Genomic DNA, 24814 nt, shown 5'->3' with positions numbered 1-24814 from the left:
AGTTTTGTCCCTAAAAATGATTACATGCTAGGCATGTGATGAATTTCGAAAAAAATCTAGTCGAATATTTATGTAGGGACCAAATTTGACAATATAAATTTATAAGGGACATAAAATTACACTTTTAAAAGTGAGGGACGAAAAAAGTCATTTTACAAAATGTAAGGATGTTTTGAATGATTTTCGCCCACATTTATGTTTTAACACCAAAATATTTGTTGACTAAAATAAGAAAGGATTCTTCGTTCTTCCATTAGACAACTTGTAATTGAAGTACTAAACCTTTACGTATTACTGATTATACAAGAAAAATGGAACTCGTTACAAAATAATGGCATGAAAGAAGGAAAAAATAAAAGAAAAAATGGTAGAAAAGTAAAAAGGGAATGAGTCAAAAAAGAAGAAAAGAAAAGAAAAATATTGCATGGGTACTTTTGTCCAAAACATCAAAAGAGGAGTGAATAAAGTGCCTATTAAAGAACTTTAGGGGGTAAAGGTCAATTGAGGGCAAAGTTCAGGGGTTGGTGCATTTAACCTAAAAATTAAAAAAACAAAAAACAAAAAAAGGGTTGGTACGTATGAAGACACATTCGAAGTGAGACTGCTCGACAAGCAGAAAGAACCACTTCGTTCGGAAACTCCTCTCTCTTCTCATGCGGGATTAAGCACAGAAGCAGTTAGCAAACACTAAAGAAGAAGCATGACCCGAAATAGACGTAAAGTCGCAATAATTGACGTATAAGAGTCTCCCCTCCTTACGGTTACGGCCTTTCCCAACCCAACCAGCTTCCCGGATCCATCAGAACCGAGAAACCCTGGTATCATAACCTATACCTGAGCAGCAAACTCAACGAAACTACGTCGTTTTTCTCCAAAGCTCGGACTCTAACCGTATCACCTCACTCAATCACTCCAAGACACTCACTAAATTCAAACTCCAATTTGGAATTCGAACTTTTGCCAAAAAATCTTCGCAATTTCGGTAAGTTGTTTATTATTCTTTTTTGCGTTTATTAAATGTATGATTACGTTGATTTTGTTTTTAATTCTGGATAAAAATGTCGGTGTTTGTGTCTGAATGGGTGTAGCCATCTGCATTGGTATTCAAGCTCTGAATTTTATTCTGCTTTCGAGTTACGGTTTTTCTGCTTCCTTTTTCTGGTACTTTAAGTTTTCCGATGAAAATACATGGCTATGAATGTTTATTGGTATCTTTGAGCTCCTTGGGTTTTTCATAAATAGGAATTTTTTTCTCTGGTACCATTTTTCAGGTTGTTGGAATGTGTTTAACTGCTGATTGAGACATATTCAAATAACTGCAGAGATTCCATTATGTCTAGACATATGTTTTCCACTTTTTTCTTCACATTCTGTCTCGTCACTGACATGGGAGTCACTCTCCTACCTACTCTAATCCCATAAAAACCTAACAATTTTACAGCTCTAACACAGTGCAGAATTTTTGCTTTTGATCCACAATGCCAAGAAACGATGACGTCCGCTTCACTTCTTGCTCTATCAAGCTTCCACCACTTGGTCACAATTCCTCTGTCACTTTCTTCTCAAAGCTCCAATTCACCTCTCAGTTCTTAATCAATTCTCTAATGAAACCCCAAAAGCCTCTCAATTTCAACTTTAACCTCAAAAAGAAGTCCATCACCAATTTCTTTACTAATTTCCCTAAACCCCCGAATTTGCTTAGTTCCTTCCGTTTTCACCCTCCTTTGAAGTCCTCCCTCCTCTGCTCTGCTTCTCTTGCACTTTCTGATGGTGGTAATGCCGAGTCTGACTTGAGTGGGTCCACGAATCAGACAGTGCTGAAGAGTCCGAGCCAGACTCAGATTACAAGTCGTGATGAAGAGAGGGTTTTGATAAGTGAAGTGTGGGTGAGGAACAAAGATGGAGATGAACTCGAAAGGAAGGATTTGGAGAGTGAGGCCAAAAATGCTTTGAAGGCTTCCCGACCGAATTCAGCATTGACCGTTCGTGATGTTCAGGAGGATGTTCATCGGATAATTGCTAGTGGATATTTTGCCTCTTGCATGCCGGTTGCAGTCGATACCCGGGATGGCATTCGACTGGTGTTTCAGGTACTCTACGTTCCACAAGTACTTGTGTGCTTATTTTATGTCTTTATGTTTTCAGCAATTTTATTTTCCTTGTATGGGGATTGATTAAATATAACTCATGCATTTGTATTGTCATTTGTTTGCTTTTGGAATGAAATAGAGGAAGTACAGTCAATTTAGGGGATTGAGAAGGATGTAAATTTTGTGGAGATGGACTTGGGAATAGTTCCTTTGGAACTTGCAAGTTTTAAATAGTGCATATTGGAGCAGAAAATTGAAAGTACTTTGAAAAGATTGGTGAAAAGGGTGTTCTTTTTCTTAAGATATTACCAGTTAGGATTTTTGTGCCACAGCTTCCCAAGCTAAAAGAGCTACTGTTTTGGGGCACTGCTCTTCCAAATCTGTTTCCACAGGAAGAAAGCGTGTAACAATCTAATTGGACCTATAAATTCACAGAAGGAATTAATTCTCAATTGCCTCCTGATTAAAGCTGAGGGAGGTGGAGGGGTTGAAACTATGGGAGAGATTATTTTCAAGCTTGATGGAGCCAGGTAGGTGATGAATGTGTGCTTAAATAGGATGCCTTTGTCATATTTGAAGAGTAAGGTCCCATTCTTTGAGAATATTCAATCTTGAAGGATGAATACAAGCCCTGTCACTTAGAATTGTACTTCTTTTAAAGATTCTTGTATATAGTCGCTGAAATAAAATTTTATTTGTCTGCGTTGTCTGGCAAACCTAATATAGTGCACGTTGCAATAAATCTAATATAGTGCACCTTGCAATAAACCTAATATAGTGCACCTTGCAATAGATCAATGTTTGCCGATGGGCTGTTTGTTGGCCATGGCTTTTGGGGACCTTTTATCCCTCAACAGTTTTAAAGGCTGATTGTAGACATCTTTCAGTTAAACTCATTCAGAAGTCACTGCATAACCACTACAACTATGAATATTTCTCTATGTTGGTTATGTTGTCCTCCTCCTCATGGTTCTTTTTTCAAATCTGAGGTGCTTTAACTTACCAAAACTTACAGTTTGATTACTTTCCCAAGTAATTCCCTGCAAATCAAATGGGCTCTAAAATTATCACTTTTTGTCTGGTCATTACATTGTAATTCGATATCTTTATTGAAAAAAAATATGCTTGCTGTGAATAACATCCACTCTATACATGAAAGAGAGAGGAAAAAAAATAAGATCTTGATATTTTTTTTCATTTATTTTTTTTAGTAGGGGAGGGGTAGGATTTAAGAAACAGGGAGGGGAAACGGGGATTTGAACTCAGGACCTTTAATTCTTGGTGCCTCAACCTTAGCCTCTAGTCCAATGCCTCCTTGGCTAAGTAAAAGCTTGATCATTTCTATCTGATTGATGGCAATTCTTAGTTTGTGTAAGATTGGGATCCTTGCTTTCTATATATGCACTTTCACTGACTTTTGCCTATCTATGGCTGAATGTCACAAAAAAAGCTTAGATCAAGAAAAAGTGCAAAAAATATTTACCAATAAAATTAAGTACATTTCTTTTGACCCTGCTGTCATGCACCATGGGCAAGTCCTACAGATAGGTGGCATGCACCTGGTGAGATTTATATCTGCGGCGCACTCTTTGCTTTTTCTTTTTTTGGTAGTTAGTTACTTATTTGTGACACAAACAATGGATTTGTCAATAAACCGCTAGAACCTATGTTGGCCCTTTTTATTTAATTCTTCTTGTTAAACCGTGGTCAGCTTTTGACCCTCAGTTCCTAAGCAATGGGCTGTCATAGGATTGTAGAATTTTCTTACAGGCTTCCTTGAAATGTTCATTTATTTATGTAAAATTGCATGTCATGTTGAATAAATTTCTGATTACTACAGGATACTTATCGGTTGTTTAGACACAGAATTTTCTGTGAATGTATAGTTATTTGTATGAGTTTCCTTTGGCACAAGGTAGAACCAAACCAAGAGTTCCAGGGGTTGGTGTGTGAAGGAGCTAATGTTCTTCCATCAAAGTTTATAGAGGATGCCTTTCGTGATGGATATGGTATGTTTTCTGGTGCTTATTGACCCAAATACCTGAAGCTTGCAAGAGTGCCTCTGCTTCTGCCGTGAATTCCATGTTACAAATATTTTAATTTATAGCTTTCTTGTGTTTTGAGTTGCACTTATGTTTTTGTCAAGTCATGCAGGAAAAGTGGTTAACATCAGGCGGCTGGATGATGTTATAAACTCCATTAATGGTTGGTATATGGAGAGGGGTCTTTTCGGCATGGTTAGTGTCTAATCTCACATGAACAATGGTTTCTCCTTTGTTTTCCGTCTTAGAGCTATAGGACTTGGATAATTGTGAGGCCATCAAGTTGACAAAGAGTTCATATCTTCTTGAATCTTGATCCATTTCTAGGTATCAGGTATAGAGATTCTCTCTGGTGGCATTATTAGGTTACAGGTTTCAGAAGCTGAGGTCAACAATATGACAATACGTTTTCTTGACAGGACGTAATAACTTGATTCTGGACTGTTATGTTTATCGCATAGTAAATTTTCCTCTTAAGGATGATCTCATACATCCTAATTTTTCCTATTACTGCAGTGGAGAGCCAACTGTTGGCAAAACAAGGCCTGAAACAATACTACGCCAACTTACCACGAAGAAGGGACAGGTCTAATTCATAGTAACCTTATTCATTTACCTGATTTTGGTGTGTTTATTGGCTTAGATGTCCTTGAGCTATCAAGAAACCTCTTTATTATAAAGAATACAACTTTCTTTTCATGGGGTCCTGAATCTAAATGCTCTGTGAAAAACTTGATGCCAAGTTTACTGAATTGATCATAATGGGGAAACATTCTTGAAACAGTTCATGTTGGCGTACTGGTAAAACTGCACATATTTCACCGGGGTCAAGTGTCTTTTAAATGGTTGTTACTTAAATATTGCAATGCATTTTCATTTATGATGAGGAAATCATGACTTGCCAATTCTTCTCTCTCTAGATGATTTTTGGACTTATTTGAAGTAGTCTCGTTTTTAATGCTTCTTTCCTCAAATGAACTTAAAGAGTATTACATAAGTTTCACATACCACAAACTTTATATGTTCAACCATGAATGACTATGGTCAGTAATCAGAAGCTGAACTGCTATAATTACACTTTATAGAAGCATTAAATATTGTATGTCTACAGAGTTGTTATGTTGAACTCCAAAGACATGGAAACTGTCATTTTGTGCATATATCATGTTTCACTTCCCAGATATAGCATATTTTCTTTAAGAATATGATTTAGTTGACTTCTTTGTCCATATTTAGTGGCAGTCTTTCTTAGTTGCAAGACTTGTACAAGATTTAATCTGGATTGGCAAGCAATTTTAGTATCATAATTTTGGTGTTACCAGTTTGTCTTTACTTTCTATAGATGCATAACATTGTTGGCAATAAATTTTTCTGAATTTTTCTGATGTAGGTGTACAGTATGCTTCAGGGGAAAAGAGATGTGGATACCCTGCTAACTATGGGTATTATGGAAGATGTTAGTATAATTCCTCAGCCTGCTGGAGGTGAATCAGCAGATAACTTTTGCGTAACATTCTAGATGCTTTATTTGTAAAAAATTGTGACATATATCTCTGTACTACTTTTTAATGTTTTCTGTTTTCTGGGCATTACTCTGCAGACAGTAACAAGATTGATTTGACATTGAATATCGTAGAGCGCAAAAGTGGAGGGGGAATCTCAGCTGGTGGTGGAATTTCGAGTGGGTATGTGTATAAAAAATGTGATATTTAGCATGGGCACATGTGCATACAGGTATGCGTGTGCTAATTTTAATGTCTTTTGCTGCAATTTGCTGACTTTGTTTTGTAGGATAACAAGTGGCCCTCTAGCTGGACTGATAGGAAGGTAATCTTGCTGCTACAAATGATTTTTCTCAGCATAAAGTCATTGTTTTCTTGTTTTAGCTTTTGCTTCAAATTCTTTTAGCATGCTGTTCTGATGACTGTCTCCGTCTCGACTGATTGATTTTTTATTTTCTTTGGTTATTACTAGAAGTACTACATCGTAATGAGTTTTTCTTTACTAAGATGTTGGCTTTCATTCTAACAACACTATATAATTGGTTTGATCAACTCAGAAAATGAGGTGTTGCATGCTCTTTATTTCTGAATATTTGAGGTCTTTCTAATTGAAATTGTAAATGGATTTTATTTCTCATCAACAACCCCTCTTTTACTTGTACCCAAATCCCCCTTGAAAGAAGAAAAATTATCTGGCTCCTGATTGGGATATCTGTTAAGCTAAATTTTCATCATGTTATTTATATGCTCTTGTAAATGGGATCTATATTACACTTTATGCATGTTACAATTGTCTGAAAGACCAGCATAGAGTCATCTTGTATTAAAAAAAGAATTCTGTCCTTTCTGTTTGTATGTGTGGAGCCTGTGTTACTCCACAGCACTGGCTGTATTAAACAGGGTTTTCATGGTTATGTCCAACAGTGTTTTTTGGGATGCATGACGCTGTTGTGCTTGTTGTGTATCTCAGTACATGATACCTATTTAAATTTATAAAGTATGCTGCTTTATCATTTTGTTTAACTGCAGCTGTGCAATTTACCACAAAAATCTATTCGGGAAAAACCAAAAGCTTAATGTGTCATTGGAGAGGGGGCAAATTGACTCAATATTCAGAATTAACTATACAGACCCATGGATTGAAGGAGATGATACAAGGACCTCAAGGTCAATCATGATCCAGGTAGTAGGACTAGATCAAAATCTCATCTTTGACTTGAGACTATTTCTATTTGACTCAGTTTCTTTAAATAGAATTCAAGAACCCCTGGTACACTTGTTCATGGGAACCAACCCGATAGTAATAGCTTTACGATCGGGCGTGTAACAGCTGGAATTGAATACAGCCGGCCATTCAGGCCAAAGTGGAATGGAACTCTGGGACTTATTTTTCAGGTAATTTCCTGATGTGCAGTTATGTGCCTATTTTGTTTAGAAACTGGTTCATTATTTCTCTAGGCATTTCTCTGTGTTTATGTGAATAACATATATGGCAATCATTTAGTTTTTGTTGTTTGGTATCCAGGTTGAAATTGAACTAGAGTGCATGAACTTCTAAGAAGTACATGCTAAATTTTTAAAGGGCAGTGATATCCACACAAAATTAGCTTTTTGCACATACCTATGATGTTTCTTCTGGCCTACCATGCATGCTTGTCATTTGGCCTAAAAAACACACAAAGGGTGTGGGAAAAGTTAAAAAGGGTGTATTAATATCATACCCATGTTCAAATCTCAGCTTTTATATCTGATTGTTGGCTTTGCAAGGGCACACTTGGTTAAAAAGGATCAGAGAAAAGAATACAGATGCTGATCATAAAGCATAGGACTGCAAAAGAGTCGAGCTAAATTCAGCTGATCGCTAGCTTGCATGGTCAAAAGCTCAATTTCAAGTGATTGAGCTCGAATAGCTTGGCGACCTCGAGCTCGATTACATATTTGTGAGGTTCAGAAGCTTGTCAAGCTCAATGGAGCTCTTCTACACACACAAAATTTCATATTCTCAAGTGTGGAATTTTTCGCACTTTTTATTTAAAAATGATATATGAATGTTTTTGTGCTACTCAAGCTCGAGTAGGCTCAAACAAGCTGAGCTCAATTGAGCTATTTGCGAATTGAGTCTCTCTTACTCGCAAACTTATTTTTCTTGCGAATTGATGTTTCATAAGTATCAGTAACCTTCATTTTACTTCCCTTTTTTGTACTTTATTTCCTCTGACAAAATTATGTTGCTGTCAATGTTTTACATTTGCTTGATTTGTATTCACGAATGCTGCTATGCTTGCAGAAAAGTCATGATATAACAAAATGCTAGTTTTCCTCATTGTGCATTATGCCTTTGTTGTTAGGTTCATCATTCTTCACTATTTGTTCCTTATTTTACTATGCTAAGTCGCTTAGGACATTCTTTGAGTTTTTTGCTTGTTGATTTGCTTCCTGGGCAACTAATGTTCTATGTTTCAGCGTGCTGGTGCTCATGATGACAAAGGCAATCCTGTTATAAGGGATTTCTATAGCAGCCCACTTACAGCAAGGTAGGCATTTTTTATGTTTGCTACAATTTTGGTGACCACTAAGACTGCAAAATTGAACATCTTTTAATGTAATACTTTTGCTGCAGTGGCAATACCCATGATGACATGCTACTAGCTAAACTTGAGACTGTTTATACTGGTTCTGGAGACCCAGGTTCTTCAATGGTTGGTTGTCTGAACTTTATTGTAAACTTTTCTTGATCAATCCTATGTTTTGGTGCTGAGTTTCTAGACTTATTGACCTGCTGTATTAATGTTTTGGCATTGTTGAAATTGTTGTGCAGTTTGCTTTTAACATGGATCAGGGAATTCCTGTTTGGCCAGAATGGCTAGTTTTCAACAGAGTGAATGCTCGTGCGAGGAAGGGATTGGTGCTTGGTCCTGCTTGCCTTCGTTTAAGGTACTACCTGTGTACTCTTTTTCATGCAAGTATTATTTGGTATTTACCGAGATTGGGTTGGACCTTTTGGTTTTCAATGTCATGGTTTGAGTCTCACAAAAATCATTGTCTGTTTTATACTGTAAGATTAGCTTATTGATTGCTTTGGTTTCTCATCTTTGTAGTTTGTCTGGTGGACATGTTGTGGGAAATTTTCCACCTCATGAAGCATTTGCAATTGGTGGCACCAATAGTGTGCGGGGTTATGAAGAAGGAGCTGTTGGATCAGGTCGGTCTTGTGCAATTGGTTGTGGAGAAGTTTCATTCCCTCTGGTAGGTGGAGAACCTAATTTGATTCAAAGTTCAATCCTCAGGATTTGCAGTAATAGTGGATTTTTTTCCTTACTGATTCTGTTAATCGCCTTTTATAAGCTGGCATAAGAATTTCTTCCAAAAGTTCTGCTGTGTAATTGGTGCTATAACACACATATGGATATGCATGTGTATATATGCACATATTCTCTAATTCGCACAGGTGCACATTGTCATAGATTTTCCTTTTTCTTTTGATGGTATTTTGTTATCATGATTTTTAGCATTTTTGTTTCCATTTTTTGGATTATATTTAAGGCACTGAGTGTGTAACATGAGTGACATAGGAAAACATATTTATGAAGAGGGCTATGTAATTTGGCCAAAAAAGGAAGCAAAAGAAAGCAATCTCTGGAAGAACGTTCCTGAATTCAAAAGTAAAGGGTATTCAAATGACAGTTTTAACGTTCTTAGCTGTTCTTTTAAATTTAATGTGCTGTGCTTCCTTTCTCTTTAAATTGACAGTTTTTAATAAATTAGCTCTTTTATTCTTATTGCTACAATAACTCCAGCTCAACAAAAGACCTTTTACATCATGGGTGATGTTTCATTGTTCTCCAACTGCAGCAAATGAGGACAACCAAACTCTCTTAGCCGCTTAACCTTGCATTGTCAAATTATGATTTGTGGTTTATCCTTTGATTATGACTCTAATCTCTATGAGGAACTACTCCTGTTTAGAATGTCTTGTAATGAATTCAACTATTTGCAGACAGGGCCAGTTGAAGGGGTCATATTTGCTGATTATGGAACTGATCTTGGATCTGGATCTATTGTGCCAGGTATGCCTTTCTGATCTTCAATGTCTTCTCTGCAACTTGTACTCTTTGGCAGGTTAATAATCTACTCCGCGTTACTTGTCTGTGTTGAGTAGAAAAAGTTTTTCAGTAAAGTGGCACCAAGTTTTTGATGCATTTTGCACAGTTCTAGAAGCACTCAACTAAAGCTGCTGTTAAGTGAGCCTCGAGGGTTATCTGGTCTTCACTATGGGTGTGATCCATACATATAAGAAAGTGGGTTTAAGAAAACTTGAAAGAACTTGAGGAACTAAATATGGTTAAGATTTGACTGTGCATTTGATTCTTAGTCTAATTGCTCTTCCAGGCAAAGTGTGAAATGGTTTGATGGTATGACGCCTATGCTAGTGATGTTGCTAGGTCTTAAAGGCTTGCTTTTGTGTTCTGAAACTCTCTAGTGTGATGATTATATACTTAGGTCTTTGACAGTATAATGATTCATGATTTACGTAATTGAACTTCATAAATTCAGGTGATCCTGCTGGTGCAAGGCTAAAGCCCGGCAGTGGATATGGCTATGGGCTTGGCATCCGTGTGGATTCTCCTCTGGGGCCTTTAAGACTTGAATATGCATTTAATGACCAATGTACAGGGAGGTTTCACTTTGGGGTTGGCTTGCGGAACTAAAATTTCCTTGCATGTATCACTCACTCTCTCTGGTATCCTTTGTTGCTTAAAAGTGCCTAAATTTTGTCTTCTGGAAATATCTGGTGTGAGGATGAAAAACAATGTTGTTTTCGTTTTCATATGGAAGCAAATTGAGATAAATTTACCTCATTCAGGCATAATGAGGCAGTCTTAAGCTTGTTGAGACCACTAATCATGTAAATTTTGGTACAAAGCATTTTTCATTTTTCATTTTTTTTTTCAGTTTAATCTTGTAGTTTAAATACAAATTTTCAGACAATTAGTGGTAAGGTACCAAATATCTTAATATAGGATTTAGTTTCTAGGAAAAGCAAATTCTGCTGCCAGAGTTTTTTTTTTTTTTTTGCCTGGCCCAAGTAAAAAATCTGTGTTCTGATGGAGCTTAGTCGAAAATCTAGGCTTGCATCCTTTCTTCTCTTACCGTTTATCCTTTTGAAGATCAAAGAGGCTTTCATCTCCATTGTTCTTGAACCCAAATGTAAAAAGTTTTCTGGCAAGATGCAAGGACACGTGAGTAGTAGTCTCATTTGTATTTTGCAATTTGACGTTTTCTGTCCTGCACAACTTCGTGCCAAGGGATATGGCTAGAACATTCTCTTACGTTTGTATGTCATATTTGGTAGAAAATACATTTGTACCATAATCATTACTTTTGAACTGCTCTCCAACAAAGGGGTTTCAAGTTGGCTAACAGCTATATGTCATATCCGATGGAAAATACAATTACCATATTCATTATGTTCAAACTGGTCTCTGGATAAAGGGTTTGCTAGAAAGGAGATGGACAAATATTGAAACTATTGCAGCATATGGAATTTCTACAGGCAACTTTCATTTTCCATCCATACTCTAGTTAAATATAGAAAATTTCCTTATATTTGAAAAATGGATTAATCTTTCCTATACTGACAATGTATATACTATCAGCGTTAGATGAATGATAACTATGTAAAATTTGAATTTGAAATTTAACTTTTACACATATGTCATGAATTCAACGATGATAGTGTATATACCGTCAGTGTAGAAAATATTTACTCTTAAAAAATATCCAGAAAACTCTTTTATGGTTTTGAACTAAAGTGGAATTTGGGCATTAATGGTTCAAACTAACGGATAAATTCTGAACGGTTATGCTTCCCTAAAAGAGTATTCTATAAATTTAATTAAAATTTAGTTGTTTCAAATGAGAAACAAAGCGTTTTGGGGTTTGTCAATATTTTAAGATTTAATGGATCAAAGTGAAATTACTAAAAATTCATTGGATTTAATAAAAAATATTAGTGGGTTGAAATAACAAAAATGTTAGAAACTACAAACATGAATCATGATGTGGCCAACGTTCATAGAATACTTTTATGATATTGATGCACGTTATAGCGTGAAACATTTTAAGAGAATCTAATATCTTCGACTCTTTTTTTTTTTTAATTTTCAATAAGGGTGGATGAAGAGAGATTTAAACCCAAGATCTCTATGTCTCCGGACCTAACATCTTTGACTTCTTAAGGTTTGTTTGGTTCATGGAATGATATAGGATTGGTCTAATTATCTTGTATCTCTAATGTTTGGTTACATTTTACACATGAGATGATACATCCCAATTAACCAAATTAATCTCCTATTCATGAGAGGGAGGTGGTATTAGTCATCCCGAGATGACTAAGAGATAGAATGATAAAATTTTAAACTAATTTATCTTTACAAATAATATAAATTTATACTCTTATAATTATATAACCTTATCCTCACGCAGTAATATAACATAAATGGACTAATTTACCCCTACTAATTAATTAAATTTTTTTTGACTAATTTGCCCCTACTATTGGCATAACAATATTTGAACTAGTTTGCCCTTGCGAATGACACAAATGCATACTGAATATTATCTAACCATACATTCACATAATAATATGATAATAAACGGACTAATTTGCCCTTACTAATTATATTAAAATTTTTTTACTACTTTGTTCATATTCATTCTTTTAAATTTTATGACAAATTTACCCCTATTAATTAATTTAAATTTTTTGACTAATTTACCCCTACATACATCATAATAAAAGGACTAAATTGCCCTTACTAACCTTATTTTCTCAACAAAATTCTATATAAATACATAACCTTATCAATTGAGTTTTGCGAATAAGGGTTTAAATGAGTTCAAGATCACCCAAAGAAAAATCTTCTATGTTGGCTTGAGTTTGGCTCATTTAAAACTCTTAAATGGGTTGCATTTTATTAAATTTAACTCTAATTTAGCCAAAACTCGATCCATTATTTAATTAAATTTCAAATTTAGGTATAAATACTAGGTTAAAACCTATTTTTACGGTCCCAAATGGGCTAAGTTTTAGTGAATGCAAATTTTTATATATCAAAACCCTTGATTTACTTTACAATTATAAGTTTTCAAATTAGTTTATTTTAATAAAAGTTATAAATTATTAAATTACTCTATTAAAATGATCCTACAAATCAAGGGTATTTTGGTCATTAAAGTAGTAATCTTATCTCATCCAATCTCCAACCAAGCACAGATAGGATTATTTTCCAATATATCTTATCCAACATAGAACCAACCAAACATTGGATAAGTTGAATTATTAATTTGAGAATGACTTAATCTAGAATTAATAATTTGAGAATGAGTCATCCCATTTTATCCAATCCATGAACTAAACAAATCCTCAGTTCTCATTTGTCGAGACTGTTATTTAATGAAAAAAAATGAATTTCCTACTTTCATTTAATATGTCTTTTTCTTTTTTCACATTTTATTTGCTTTCTTAACCCACTAAAATCTCTTTCCCATCCTTAAAAATATGAATTTTCTACTTTTATTAATATGTCTTTTCTTGTAATATTTTATTTGCTTTTTCAAACCACTAAAATTACTTTCCTCTTCTTTACTAATCTTTGAATCGCATTCCTATATTCTACTCCAGATGGAAATTAACTTCAATAAGTTTCTATTCTAAGTGTAAAACTTAAAAGTCAGTATCACATGAATAGCTTTAAAAAGAATTAAAAAGGCCTGTAGCTAGGATGATTATTGTACTCGTTAATGTTTATGTAGTGTTGTATTCTAATAATATTAATTTGGAGTTATGTAACAGTATCCTGGTATATGCGGATTAGCCCCGCTTGACATATTTTTCGAACTTTCACTATTTTATTTTGAATACCTATACATGTCTTCTTGATTATGCCCAGTTAACCACATTGGTTGAGATCCCACATAGATAAAATAAAACTGTATTATGAAATAACACCTAAAACTTTTTCAAATCTGTAGAACCCAAATTTAGGGTTCTAATCGTAATTAATGCGTGCAGGGTTACAAAATTGAAGGGATAAAACAAACACTCAAATATATATGTCGGAGAGAAAAATAAAAAATTCACAATATTATTATATCTCAGGACAATGGAAGAAGTTATACCACAATAAAATCTTACAAACTTTCTTGGACTATCTTAAGAAAACACTCTAAATAATATCTTATTTAGAACCTATTGTTAAGTAAGAAACCAACTTGCATAAGAAATTACTAAATAAAATACATATTCCCTAAATTACACAACTACTAAAAATCTAACTCAAATAAAATTAGTAAATAAATAAATAGAAATTTTTAGTTGGTTTCTTTTTTTTTTTTTCAACGTTGCTTCCCTTAAACCAATCTCTCTATTGAGACAAGTTTAACTCCATCTCGAACAACAATGATATGAATCTGGTTAGCGTCCAAACTATTCAAGGATCACTCAATGATCGTGTGAAAGTTCCAGTTCACTTAATTGCGAAAACTCATGTTAAAGAGTTCAAATGGTTATTTTGAGTGATGATTCAGGTTTTGGTATGCGCTATTCAAGAGCAGTTTGACTCATACAAACCCATGGAGGGAGCTCATAAATGCATTGAAGGGGTCAAGTTGGAGAATTAACATCAAGTCTACTTTAATATATATTAAAGATATTGAAGAAGGATCCGTTGCTTAAAACCCTAGTTCAAGGAGTTAATTTGCGGATTTATTGAAACTGGTCAAATAGCTTTTATGTCGTTTGTCTTGAGCCATTTTTCCTTAGTTTTTTAGTCATTTATGCTGAGAATAAAATTGGGCCAGCTTTCATGTGAGGTACATAATACCGCACAAGTTCGTATCATATACCTAACATTTTTTATTGCCTTCTACCACTATAATTACTAGATTGCTATGTTTCATCGACCAATTGCTATTTGGGCCTCAGGAGTTTGAAAAGTTTAGATTTGGAACATGTACGTTTGGTATTAGATAGTATTGGCATAGTTGATACTTTTCATAATTTGATGTACATTTATAAAAATAGTTGTATTTATGCATTAAAAGAGTGTACAGGAGCAAAATTTATCCATACAACAAAATTATGTAAATATGCACCACATCATCATGTAAATTGTGCGATAACTACACAACCATGTAGAATTCCTAACCGTACCTATCCTGAACCTAAAAAGTTTCTACTTGTATCTACTTGCTATGCATGAGTATCAAAAGATGACGCCTAGCAAGCTATTTTCATGAAAATTGTTTTCAACGTTAAAGGACTGAGACGTTTCTGAATACTTCTGCGCAGATGAACTCCTGACCGACAATTGTATGTATCTATCCCTTCAGAAAATTTATCAGGGTTCGAACTAATTACTTGACAAGTTTAGTAGTTAGTCTTAGATCAATGACAAGTTCAATGATAGTATTCTAATTCTATCACTTTAATCGCTTCTTTTGGTTTCACTATCTAATGATCAATAAGTAGTGTTTCTGGCACGGTTGGGAGTTGCTAGGGATATGGAGCCTCAAGAATCACAGATACGATTGCTGGAGGCCACCACAGGTGCCGGGTAGGGGCAGCCGTTGCTCCCCTAAAGAAGTGAAAAAAATTGAAGTGTTATGAACTTTTACCTTAAAAAATTATTTTGATTAAATACTTGACCCCAAATTTTAGACATGGTATGCAGTAAACGTTATACATGTTCAAAGGCAAATGTTGGTGGTGTAGACATTTATTTATGTTGCAGCATTTGATTAGTTGTTCCAAGTTCTTTGCCGATCAATTGAGGATTTGGGGCAGGAATTTGGGGCAAAGTAAATCTGCTCCAGTAAACAATCACATAGCCCAACGTAGATCATCAATTGTAAGTCACAGAAATTGTTATGTCCAAACAGATAATGAAAAAAGAGCACCCACCAAATGGTTATTTGCCTGGCATCTACTTCAATGGGGGCTCTTTTTTTCCCAGTTAGCGAGGCAGATCTTTTTCTTAATCCTTTGGCTCCGTTTCCACATCCGCTGCCACCATGTAGCCATCCATATTGATTGAAATAACAGAAGCAACTGAAAATAAAAATTCAAAATTTACCCAACAGAGAAAAATATGCTGACCATCAATTAGTTAAAATCCTTACTAATTTTAAGACTAATATCACTTAAATAAATTTCAAGAAATAATCTACTATACGTAGTATATACTAACCATTGCTAAGATAGAGGATATATCTGGCTGTTTTGCAGTAACCAAACGATCACAGCTAAAAATCAGCTAAAGCTACAGTTAAAAATGCCATTAAAATCTACATGGAAAATTTAAAAAAAAAAACACACACACACACAGACACACAAATTACATTCAAACTAATTTTTATTTCTTATTACCTGAAGTCAGATTATTTTTCTTGAATAGTAGAAAGGTCAGCTGGCAAGAGTATAAAATCTAGTATACCCTAGAAACATGCAAGAAAGGCCCTTTGTCCAGGCTGTGGCCACTAGAAATTGCTTAACTGAATCAGCCACAAATTTGATCACCGAGTCAAGAACTGATTCATCATGAATTTCCTCTTCCTCCTCCTTTTTGGCTGCTCCAAAACATATGGATAAAAAAAAAAAAAATTTCTAAGCATAGCAGCCCAGCATATACAAATTTTTTTTTTCTTTGTTGCCGGGCTGACCAAACCTGACACCCATAGTTTCGTACCATACCTATGGCAAAACAACATTCTTCCGATTTTTTATTTTTTTGGACAATAATTGAAGGAATTAGCTGAGGAATAGTCAACAGAAAAACCGTCCGGACCGATTTTGTGCATTTTGCACACGATTAACTCACTTTGCATAACACGTAACTATAGAACAAAATATTGTAGGCCCCACACATGATGTGAAAAATGATGTGTAAAATGAAATTTGGACCTTACATTTTTTTTTTTGGCCAAATCTTAGCCATCAACCTTTCAAAACAATTGCTTCCTGCAATCGTTCCTGCCCCAAATCCATCGAGGAGACTAGATTTTGCTGCTGCTAAAAATTTTGTATGGCAAGCAAGGAACTGATGCATCTTTCCAAAGAGGAAGATACAGCCTGTGCAAGTGGTGCATGAAGCAGTGAATGCTGCATGCGGCATATAGTCTCTCGTACAAAAGTGACTCGGAATAGAGAAGATCTGGATTTGATTCTGGAATGGGGGGAGAGATCTTCGTTGTTTTACTGATTTTCCCAGATTGTTTGGCCCACATTCAATTTTATTAGCTCTGATTTTATCTTATGAGTGCATAGAGTAGTCCAGCCTGATGTGTATAAGGTTCTCTGATGTATATGCAGTTTAATGCAAAGCTTCCTTGTCTATCATGAAAAGGGTTATTTTGTGCCAAAAATTTTCTTAATAAATAAATAATAAATTAAAGGGTTTAAAAGGAAAAACCATAGGGCCCAAGCTTCCAATATTGCATGGAAAATCATATTAACTTGAAAAAGATGAGACTCGATGAACAATCTAAAATTTACTTTAAAGAAATCCCCCGATATAAATATTGGATAGGCTAAAATTCAAGAGAAGTACATTCTAAAGAAAAATAATAAGTACCTATTACCATATTTCTTCGAGCTTGCGATATTGCCAAAATAGATGTTTTTCCGTTAGAGCAATTTTTATTTAAATGTCTAAACTACCATTTTTAGATGGTCAAAACACCATTTCGATTTGATCTTTCCCACTCTCGCTCTGTCAAATTCAGTTCCCTTTCCCTCCAAGTCATCCATTTTTAGCCTCGGCTCTCACCCTTCCAGAAACAAGCTACCGCACCACTGCTTCGCCCTTAGATAAAGGCTACTCCCATGTCTCACACAGATTACACATCTCTTAGCCGCCTTATTTCTCCCTTTCTTCAACTAAAATCCCTTTCACAGCCACTTCAAAATCCCTTAACTCTTTCTACTCAATCTAACTATCATCCAAGCCCAGAATTCTGAAAGAAGCAATGCCGAAGGTGATTGCAAACTAAAATATCAGAGGATTTTGATGGTTATACATATGTTTGATAAGTTAGGTTGGGATCTTCCATGTTTATGTGTTTCTTTTAGCGATGGATTTCTTCTCCTAATTTAATCAAGAAATCATCAGACATCTTCCACAAACACAAGTTAATAATGTCATAATGCATAACAAGGGAATAATTCCCATTTCAATCGCAATTGAATATTGGATAATGATGGCAGTGTTGTGGTTGTGGTGGCCTGGTTCGGTGGCTTTACGGATGCACTTAGGTTTTTAATCAGTGAAAGGAATCTGAGGATGGCAAATAAAAGAAAAGGAGGGCCAAATTTTGAGCAATACTTTACTACAAGATTTTGGTTGATTCCAGTGATGACAAAATGCTCTTCTTCAATACTGGTAACGATGTTTATCGAGGAAGTGGTGTATGTCAACTGGAGTGGCGAATAATCACTTCTTCTTAGGGAGAGAGAGAGAGATTATGGGTTCTGATAATACTTAAAAAATCTGGACATTATTGCATTAAAGGTTTCAGTGGAGACTGTCAATGGGCTGGAAACTAAGGATCTTCAACAAGTCACCGGAAACCTGACAGACACATACCAATTAAGAATCTTGCATTTGCCTCTTATCAAAATTTCACTTTGGCTTCTACTGCGGTATAAAATGCCCTAGCATTGAGAAACGAGTTCCATCTCAAGATCACATACGTTCCTTCAACACCATCTATAGTACACACAAAAGTTTCATGGATGATTCAAGGCTTCCGCTCAGTTTTCTGTACCTCGTTAGTAGCAACTAACAACCGTCGTTCTAATCCTTTCAGAACCTCAAACCAACTCCGTATCTTTAATTTCAACTGGCGGCCAACATCATCCAATCCCAGTGCACAATACTTTCTGAACTTGCTTTGTCATACATACTAGTTGAACATGGAAGGTGCAGAAGAATTTGGGGAAAACTTACAGTTCATTATGACACAAATAAAAAAAAATTATATATTTGGTCTAATCAGCTCTGAGCATCAAAGAAATGTCAGCACAATAAATTCACACACTCTTATTGTGAGTTGCTGATGCATAAAAAATTCAGCAGGAAGAATGTATTTTTGGATGATCAATAACAGATTGTATTCAGTGATGGAAACTTGTTACATGGAAAATGAAGAAACATATCAGTTAAGGTGAATGTGGGTAATGGCTAATAGTGCACATTATATGATATGCAATAAATATTTCTTTCTACATAAGAGGACTCAAATTACTAGACCTATGACAGTGGCGTGTGATGATAAACTGGTAAATATACATTCCTACTCAGTCAATGCACCAGAGAAGAACTCTACTTATGAGTCTGGGATGCCTTCTTTGGTCATCAGTAAAATCTCTTTTCTTGAAGCTCCCCTAAATCAAAAGGCCCCGATCAATTTCTTTGCTCGGCAGCTTTGGATGCTGCTCTCTTTTTCTTGTGTTATAATTAGCTTTTAAAATAACATCACAATACATTCTATCATTTGTTAGTAGCTTGTACACCCGTTACATGACAAGAATCAAAAACCCTCGTATCTGTGCAACCAAAAAAAAAAAAAAAAGAGAAAGAGAGAAAGAGAAAAGGAAACAAAAAAAAGGAGGAATTAGATATTAGAATTTTAAACAATATATAACAGGGACCAAGAAGGCGGTGCAGTGGATCAAAGAACAAGAAGAGTGTTAACAGAATTATCAACAAAACTTGATACGAAGGCCTTGACAAAACTGTGGATGGTATCAGTTTGAAAAGGTACAAATGAGGGTTCTTTCCTGATGAATACTGTAGTAGGGCCAATTCACATATGACACGTGTCAGCTCGACTCTGGCACACGCGAGGTCGGCAATAGAAGTCTCCCAACTCGGACGCCTCAGGTCGGTTTGGAAGGAGGCTAGCTCGGCCACTGCCGCCGCCTCTCCCTAGAGTGGGTCTAGTGGGCCGCCGCCTCCGAACCTTTAGGGGTTGTCATACGAAACCCTAGTAGAACTCCGAACCCTAAAGGGACTCCTACTCCAATATGGAAACCACAACCCTGAATCCAATAAATATGGCACCACACGACCATACAAGGTACGCCATCTACAGTGCTATGTACTGTTGCCTTATTCACAAGCTCTACTGACTTGACCATCGGAGTTATTCCGGGAACCCTAGTCCCGCCGTTGTTCTTTCTTTGCAGGATAGTCCGTTCGATTTTCCCCTCTCAGCTCGGTTGCGCCCAGCCAGCGCGATTCGCCGCAGATCAGCCCGGATCGCGTTCTTGGCCGTCGCATCATCATCACCCTTCGTTGCATTCCCAATACCACCACCACCGTCACCGTCCGCATAGCATCACCTCATTTTCGCACCCTGCAAAATTCTGATCCGTATTCTCTAGCATTTGCTAGCCTGAACCTCCCTGAAGGTGGTGCTAGTGTCATTCCACCGAAGATTATTCTGATTGCAGCACTGGCAACAGCGACAGGGTATGGCATGGTGTGCGGTTGGCGATTGGACGAAATGAAAAAGGGTGATAAACCGGATGTTTATAGGAGCTCTTTTTGTTTGATCTCTTCGGTAGGAGATTCTTGAGTATTATAGCATATTTTTTTTAAAGATTTAAAGATTTAAAGATTTTATGTTTTATTTTTTGTGTTTTCCTAGACTTTACAGACATACTTCTTCCACCAAGGAAGAAGATCTTTGGCAGAGCCACTTTTTAACGTGGCTACTTTTATCGTTGCAAAAGACATTTCTCAGCTGTTCTGTATCCATTCGGGGTTTTGTATATACAGGACACTTTGGTGTCTTAAACTAGGATGGGTGTGAAAAAATTGTAAATTTACAACGTAAATCAAATTTTATTTTTATTCTTCTTTTTATCCTTTATTGTTTTAATCTTTTACAGTTTGTTGTATGCTGTTGGGCCTGAAAAATCGGTTCCATTTGCTTAGAGTTGTCAACGATGTGGTGTGCTATGATTCGACCATAGCATGGCTTCATTGGATTTCAAAGGCTAAATTATATTTGGTGTTAATTATTACCAGGTGATGCATAATGGGTAGCCGGATCTTTTCTCAATAGTTAATGCTGGTTGTCTAACTGACTCGTAGACAGGTGATACCGGTGAGTAAAGAGACAAAGTGACCGGTGATCAAGATGAGCAAGGTGACAAAGTGACCGGTGATGAAGCAACTGGGGGGAAGTAGTAGTAGCGGTATAGGTAAAGACAACCATGTTTTGACTATAGAATATCATGGTTTTGACTGTAGCACCTTGACCCAAGTAGTAGTATAAGGATATACAGATACTAGTTGCGTTAGTTTATTGCAAAAGTGGAGGGCCGAGCTCTGGTGCGAAATCGCTTATTAAACCTACTCGTAAAAACGCTGCAAAGATGAAATCGACAAAAATCAATTTGAGAGTCTTTTGACACTTTTTATTTCTAAAAAATGTCTTTCATTTTTTCACCTTTTTTTTTGGATAGTACAAGACTGAATAACGTGTAGTTGGTAAATAATAATAATTTGGAAAAAGATGTGAATTTTTTAAAATATTTTTTAAACAAGTTGTTCATTGACTTCTTGATTTTATATCAAACTGTCTAGCCGTCTAGCCTTAAAACTTAGAATGAAAAGCGCAATCTGGACGGAAGAACACGGTATGCATGAGACAGAAATTGGTCCGAACTGCCCTTGTTTGCACCGTTAAAAACAGCAAAATCGGCCTTTTTTAATATAATAATAAGTGTATATAACATAAGATTAGAGTCTAGAGATGAATTTCAAAGTTTCACATAGATGATATGTTTTCTGATTCTAGATGCTGAGGTAAGGAATTTTATCACCGTCCATATTAATTACTATTTATTAGGCAAGTTTAATAGTTTATTTCTCACAATTAAAATACTCTTAACTGAACAAATATGGACCCCACAATCTTAAAGTATAATTATGAATTCCACATTCTTCTTCAGGGCATTCCCACTAGTGAAAACTCAACTATTAAATTTGTCAAATAATTGGTTTAGACTGTAATAAAATTTCTCAGCTGAAAGTTGTTGAGGGTGGGGATAAATATGACCGAATTAATATTCCTTAGATTTTGAATTATCAATTTTAAAATTAAATAATTAAAATTAACGCCTCAAGTTGAACCAAACATTAAGTGAAGAAGCTTCAAACAAGGATTATAAAATATTAGGAGGTATTAATCGCGCGTTGCACAGTGGGGATAAAATTGTGAATGTCCAACTTACCATAATAAGCTGGAAGGCCAGACCTATATTGCAAGGACGTTACTTTGCAGTTACGGAAAAATAGATAAATTTTTTGAACTGCATTTAATAAGGCTGAAAAACACTACAATAAGACCTCCCCACAAAGGAGACAAGCACTGCGGATGGTATCAGTTTGAAAAGGTACAAATGAGGGTTCTTTCCTGATGAATACTGTAGTAGGGCCAATTCACATATGACACGTGTCAGCTCGGCTCTGGCACAAGCGAGGTTGGCAATAGAGGTCTCCCAACTCGGACGCCTCTGGTCGGTTTGGAACGAGACCAGCTCGGCCACTGCCGCCGCCTCTCCCTAGAGTGGGTCTAGTGGGCCGCCGCCTCCGAACCTTTAGGGGTTGTCATACGAAACCCTAGTAGAATTCCAAATCCTAAGGGGATTCCTACTCCTAAATGGAAACCACTACCCTGAATCCTATAAATATGGCACCACACGACCATACAAGGTACGCCATCTGCAGTGCTATGTACTGTTGCCTTATTCATAAGCTCTACTGACTTGACCATCGGAGTTATTCCGGGGACCCTAGTCCTGCCGTTGTTCTTTCTTTGCAGGATAGTCCGTTCGATTTTCCCCTCTCAGCTCGGTTGCGCCCAGCCAGCTCGATTCGCCGCAGGTCAGCCCGGATCGCATTCTTGGCCGTCGCATCATCATCACCCTTCGTTGCATTCCCAATACCACCACCACCGTCACCGTCCGCATAGCATCTCCTCGTTTCCGTACCCTTCAAAATTCTGCTCCGTATTCTCTAGCATTTGCTAGCCTGAACCTCCCTGAAGGTGGTGCTAGTGTCATTCCACCGAAAATTATTCTGATTGCAGCACTAGCAACAGCGACAGAGTATGGCATGGTGTGCGGTTGGCGATGGGATGAAATGAAAAAGGGCGATAAACCGGATGTTTATAAGAGCTCTTTTTGTTTGATCTCTTCGGTAGGAGATTCTTGAGTATTATAGCATATTTTTTTAAAAGATTTAAAGATTTTATGTTTTATTTTTTGTGTTTTCCTGGACTTTGCAGACATACTTCTTCCACCAAGGAAGAAAATCTTTGGCAGAGCCACTTTTTAACGTGGCTACTTTTATCGTTGCAAAAGACATTTCTCAGCTGTACTGTATCCCTTCGGGGTTTTGTATATACAGGATACTTTGGTGTCTTGAACTAGGATGGGTGAGAAAAAATTGTAAATTTACAACGTAAATCAAATTTTATTTTTATTCTTCTTTTTATTATTTATTGTTTTAATCTTTTACAGTTTGTTGTATGCTGTTGGGCCTGAAAAATCGGTTCCATTTGCTTAGAGTTGTCAACGATGTGGTGTGCTATGATTCGACCATAGCATGGCTTCATTGGATTTCAAAGCAACATGGGTCAACCCCGAAAAAGGATATAGAGGAGGAGATAGACAAAACCGACGAACAAACCCGAATGCTGAAAGACATGATTAAAGACCTGCAGCTAAGAATGAGGAACCTAGAGAAACGCATGGTATTCTCCCAAAATCTCTGCTTTCTTTTTTCTTTTTCTTTCATAAAGGTTCCTTTTTTTCTTTCATATAAAGGTGTGCTGGGGGCCACTTCACGTTTTGCTTTGATACACAGCTTGTTTGTCAAATCTTTGATATTTGATAGTTCAATTCGATATGTAATTTGAGTTGCATTTCTTTGACAAGTTGTCATCGGTGTTTTGTGCTTTTCTTCTGTTTCGTCTGTACTTATTTACAAACAACTATCTATCATTTTGATTATGAAAACTCTTGTGAAAAGTTGTAAATTGAGATGTCCAAATTTGCTCTTCTTAAATGTGGCTTTATGTGGTGTTAAATTATAAAGTCTTAAGGGGTAGCATAAACGGTTAAATTATACCGGTGATGCATAATGGGCTAAATTATATTTGGTGTTAATTATTACCAGGTGATGCATAATGGGTAGCCGGATCTTTTCTCAATAGTTAATGCTGGTTGTCTAACTGACTCGTAGACAGGTGATACCGGTGAGTAAAGAGACAAAGTGACCGGTGATCAAGATGAGCAAGGTGACAAAGTGACCGGTGATGAAGCAACTGGGGGGAAGTAGTAGTAGCGGTATAGGTAAAGACAACCATGTTTTGACTATAGAATATCATGGTTTTGACTGTAGCACCTTGACCCAAGTAGTAGTATAAGGATATACAGATACTAGTTGCGTTAGTTTATTGCAAAAGTGGAGGGCCGAGCTCTGGTGCGAAATCGCTTATTAAACCTACTCGTAAAAACGCTGCAAAGATGAAATCGACAAAAATCAATTTGAGAGTCTTTTGACACTTTTTATTTCTAAAAAATGTCTTTCATTTTTTCACCTTTTTTTTGGATAGTACAAGACTGAATAACGTGTAGTTGGTAAATAATAATAATTTGGAAAAAGATGTGAATTTTTTAAAATATTTTTTAAACAAGTTGTTCATTGACTTCTTGATTTTATATCAAACTGTCTAGCCGTCTAGCCTTAAAACTTAGAATGAAAAGCGCAATCTGGACGGAAGAACACGGTATGCATGAGACAGAAATTGGTCCGAACTGCCCTTGTTTGCACCGTTAAAAACAGCAAAATCGGCCTTTTTTAATATAATAATAAGTGTATATAACATAAGATTAGAGTCTAGAGATGAATTTCAAAGTTTCACATAGATGATATGTTTTCTGATTCTAGATGCTGAGGTAAGGAATTTTATCACCGTCCATATTAATTACTATTTATTAGGCAAGTTTAATAGTTTATTTCTCACAATTAAAATACTCTTAACTGAACAAATATGGACCCCACAATCTTAAAGTATAATTATGAATTCCACATTCTTCTTC

At 36.0% G+C, this 24814-nt stretch overlaps 1 protein-coding gene across 6 annotated transcripts; it reads left to right on the top strand.

Annotated features, from left to right (window-relative positions):
* Positions 1–585: 585 nt before the first annotated feature.
* On the top strand, positions 586–10574 carry LOC113699327 (outer envelope protein 80, chloroplastic). 6 transcript variants are annotated; one of them, XM_072058346.1, is made up of 17 exons: positions 586–982; positions 1453–2090; positions 4006–4099; positions 4245–4327; positions 4460–4554; positions 4649–4718; positions 5523–5616; positions 5733–5817; positions 5924–5959; positions 6664–6817; positions 6889–7029; positions 8098–8168; positions 8255–8333; positions 8453–8568; positions 8733–8880; positions 9632–9701; positions 10189–10574. In XM_072058346.1, exons 2-17 carry the CDS (start codon positions 1479–1481, stop codon positions 10341–10343), a joined length of 2103 nt encoding a protein of 700 aa, XP_071914447.1. In that variant the 5' UTR covers positions 586–982; positions 1453–1478; the 3' UTR covers positions 10344–10574. The 6 variants fall into 6 exon arrangements, with proteins under 6 accessions (XP_071914447.1, XP_027075418.2, XP_027075417.2 ...); XM_027219617.2 differs by having other exon boundaries at positions 1442–2090; XM_027219616.2 differs by having other exon boundaries at positions 1272–2090.
* The last annotated feature ends 14240 nt before the right edge of the window (positions 10575–24814 follow it).

This window comes from Coffea arabica, chromosome 7c (assembly GCF_036785885.1).
Source record: "Coffea arabica cultivar ET-39 chromosome 7c, Coffea Arabica ET-39 HiFi, whole genome shotgun sequence".
NCBI classification, from domain to species: Eukaryota; Viridiplantae; Streptophyta; class Magnoliopsida; order Gentianales; family Rubiaceae; genus Coffea; species Coffea arabica.
This window is presented reverse-complemented; position numbering and strand designations above follow the sequence as displayed.

Coding starts and splice junctions, on each gene's coding strand:
- LOC113699327 (XM_072058346.1), top strand. CDS start 1,479: ATGCCAAGAAACGATGACGTCCGCTTCACTTCTTGCTCTATCAAGCTT. Junction 5,617..5,732: donor AATTCCTCAGCCTGCTGGAG/GTGAATCAGCAG, acceptor ATTACTCTGCAG/ACAGTAACAAGATTGATTTG. Junction 8,569..8,732: donor CCTGCTTGCCTTCGTTTAAG/GTACTACCTGTG, acceptor TCATCTTTGTAG/TTTGTCTGGTGGACATGTTG.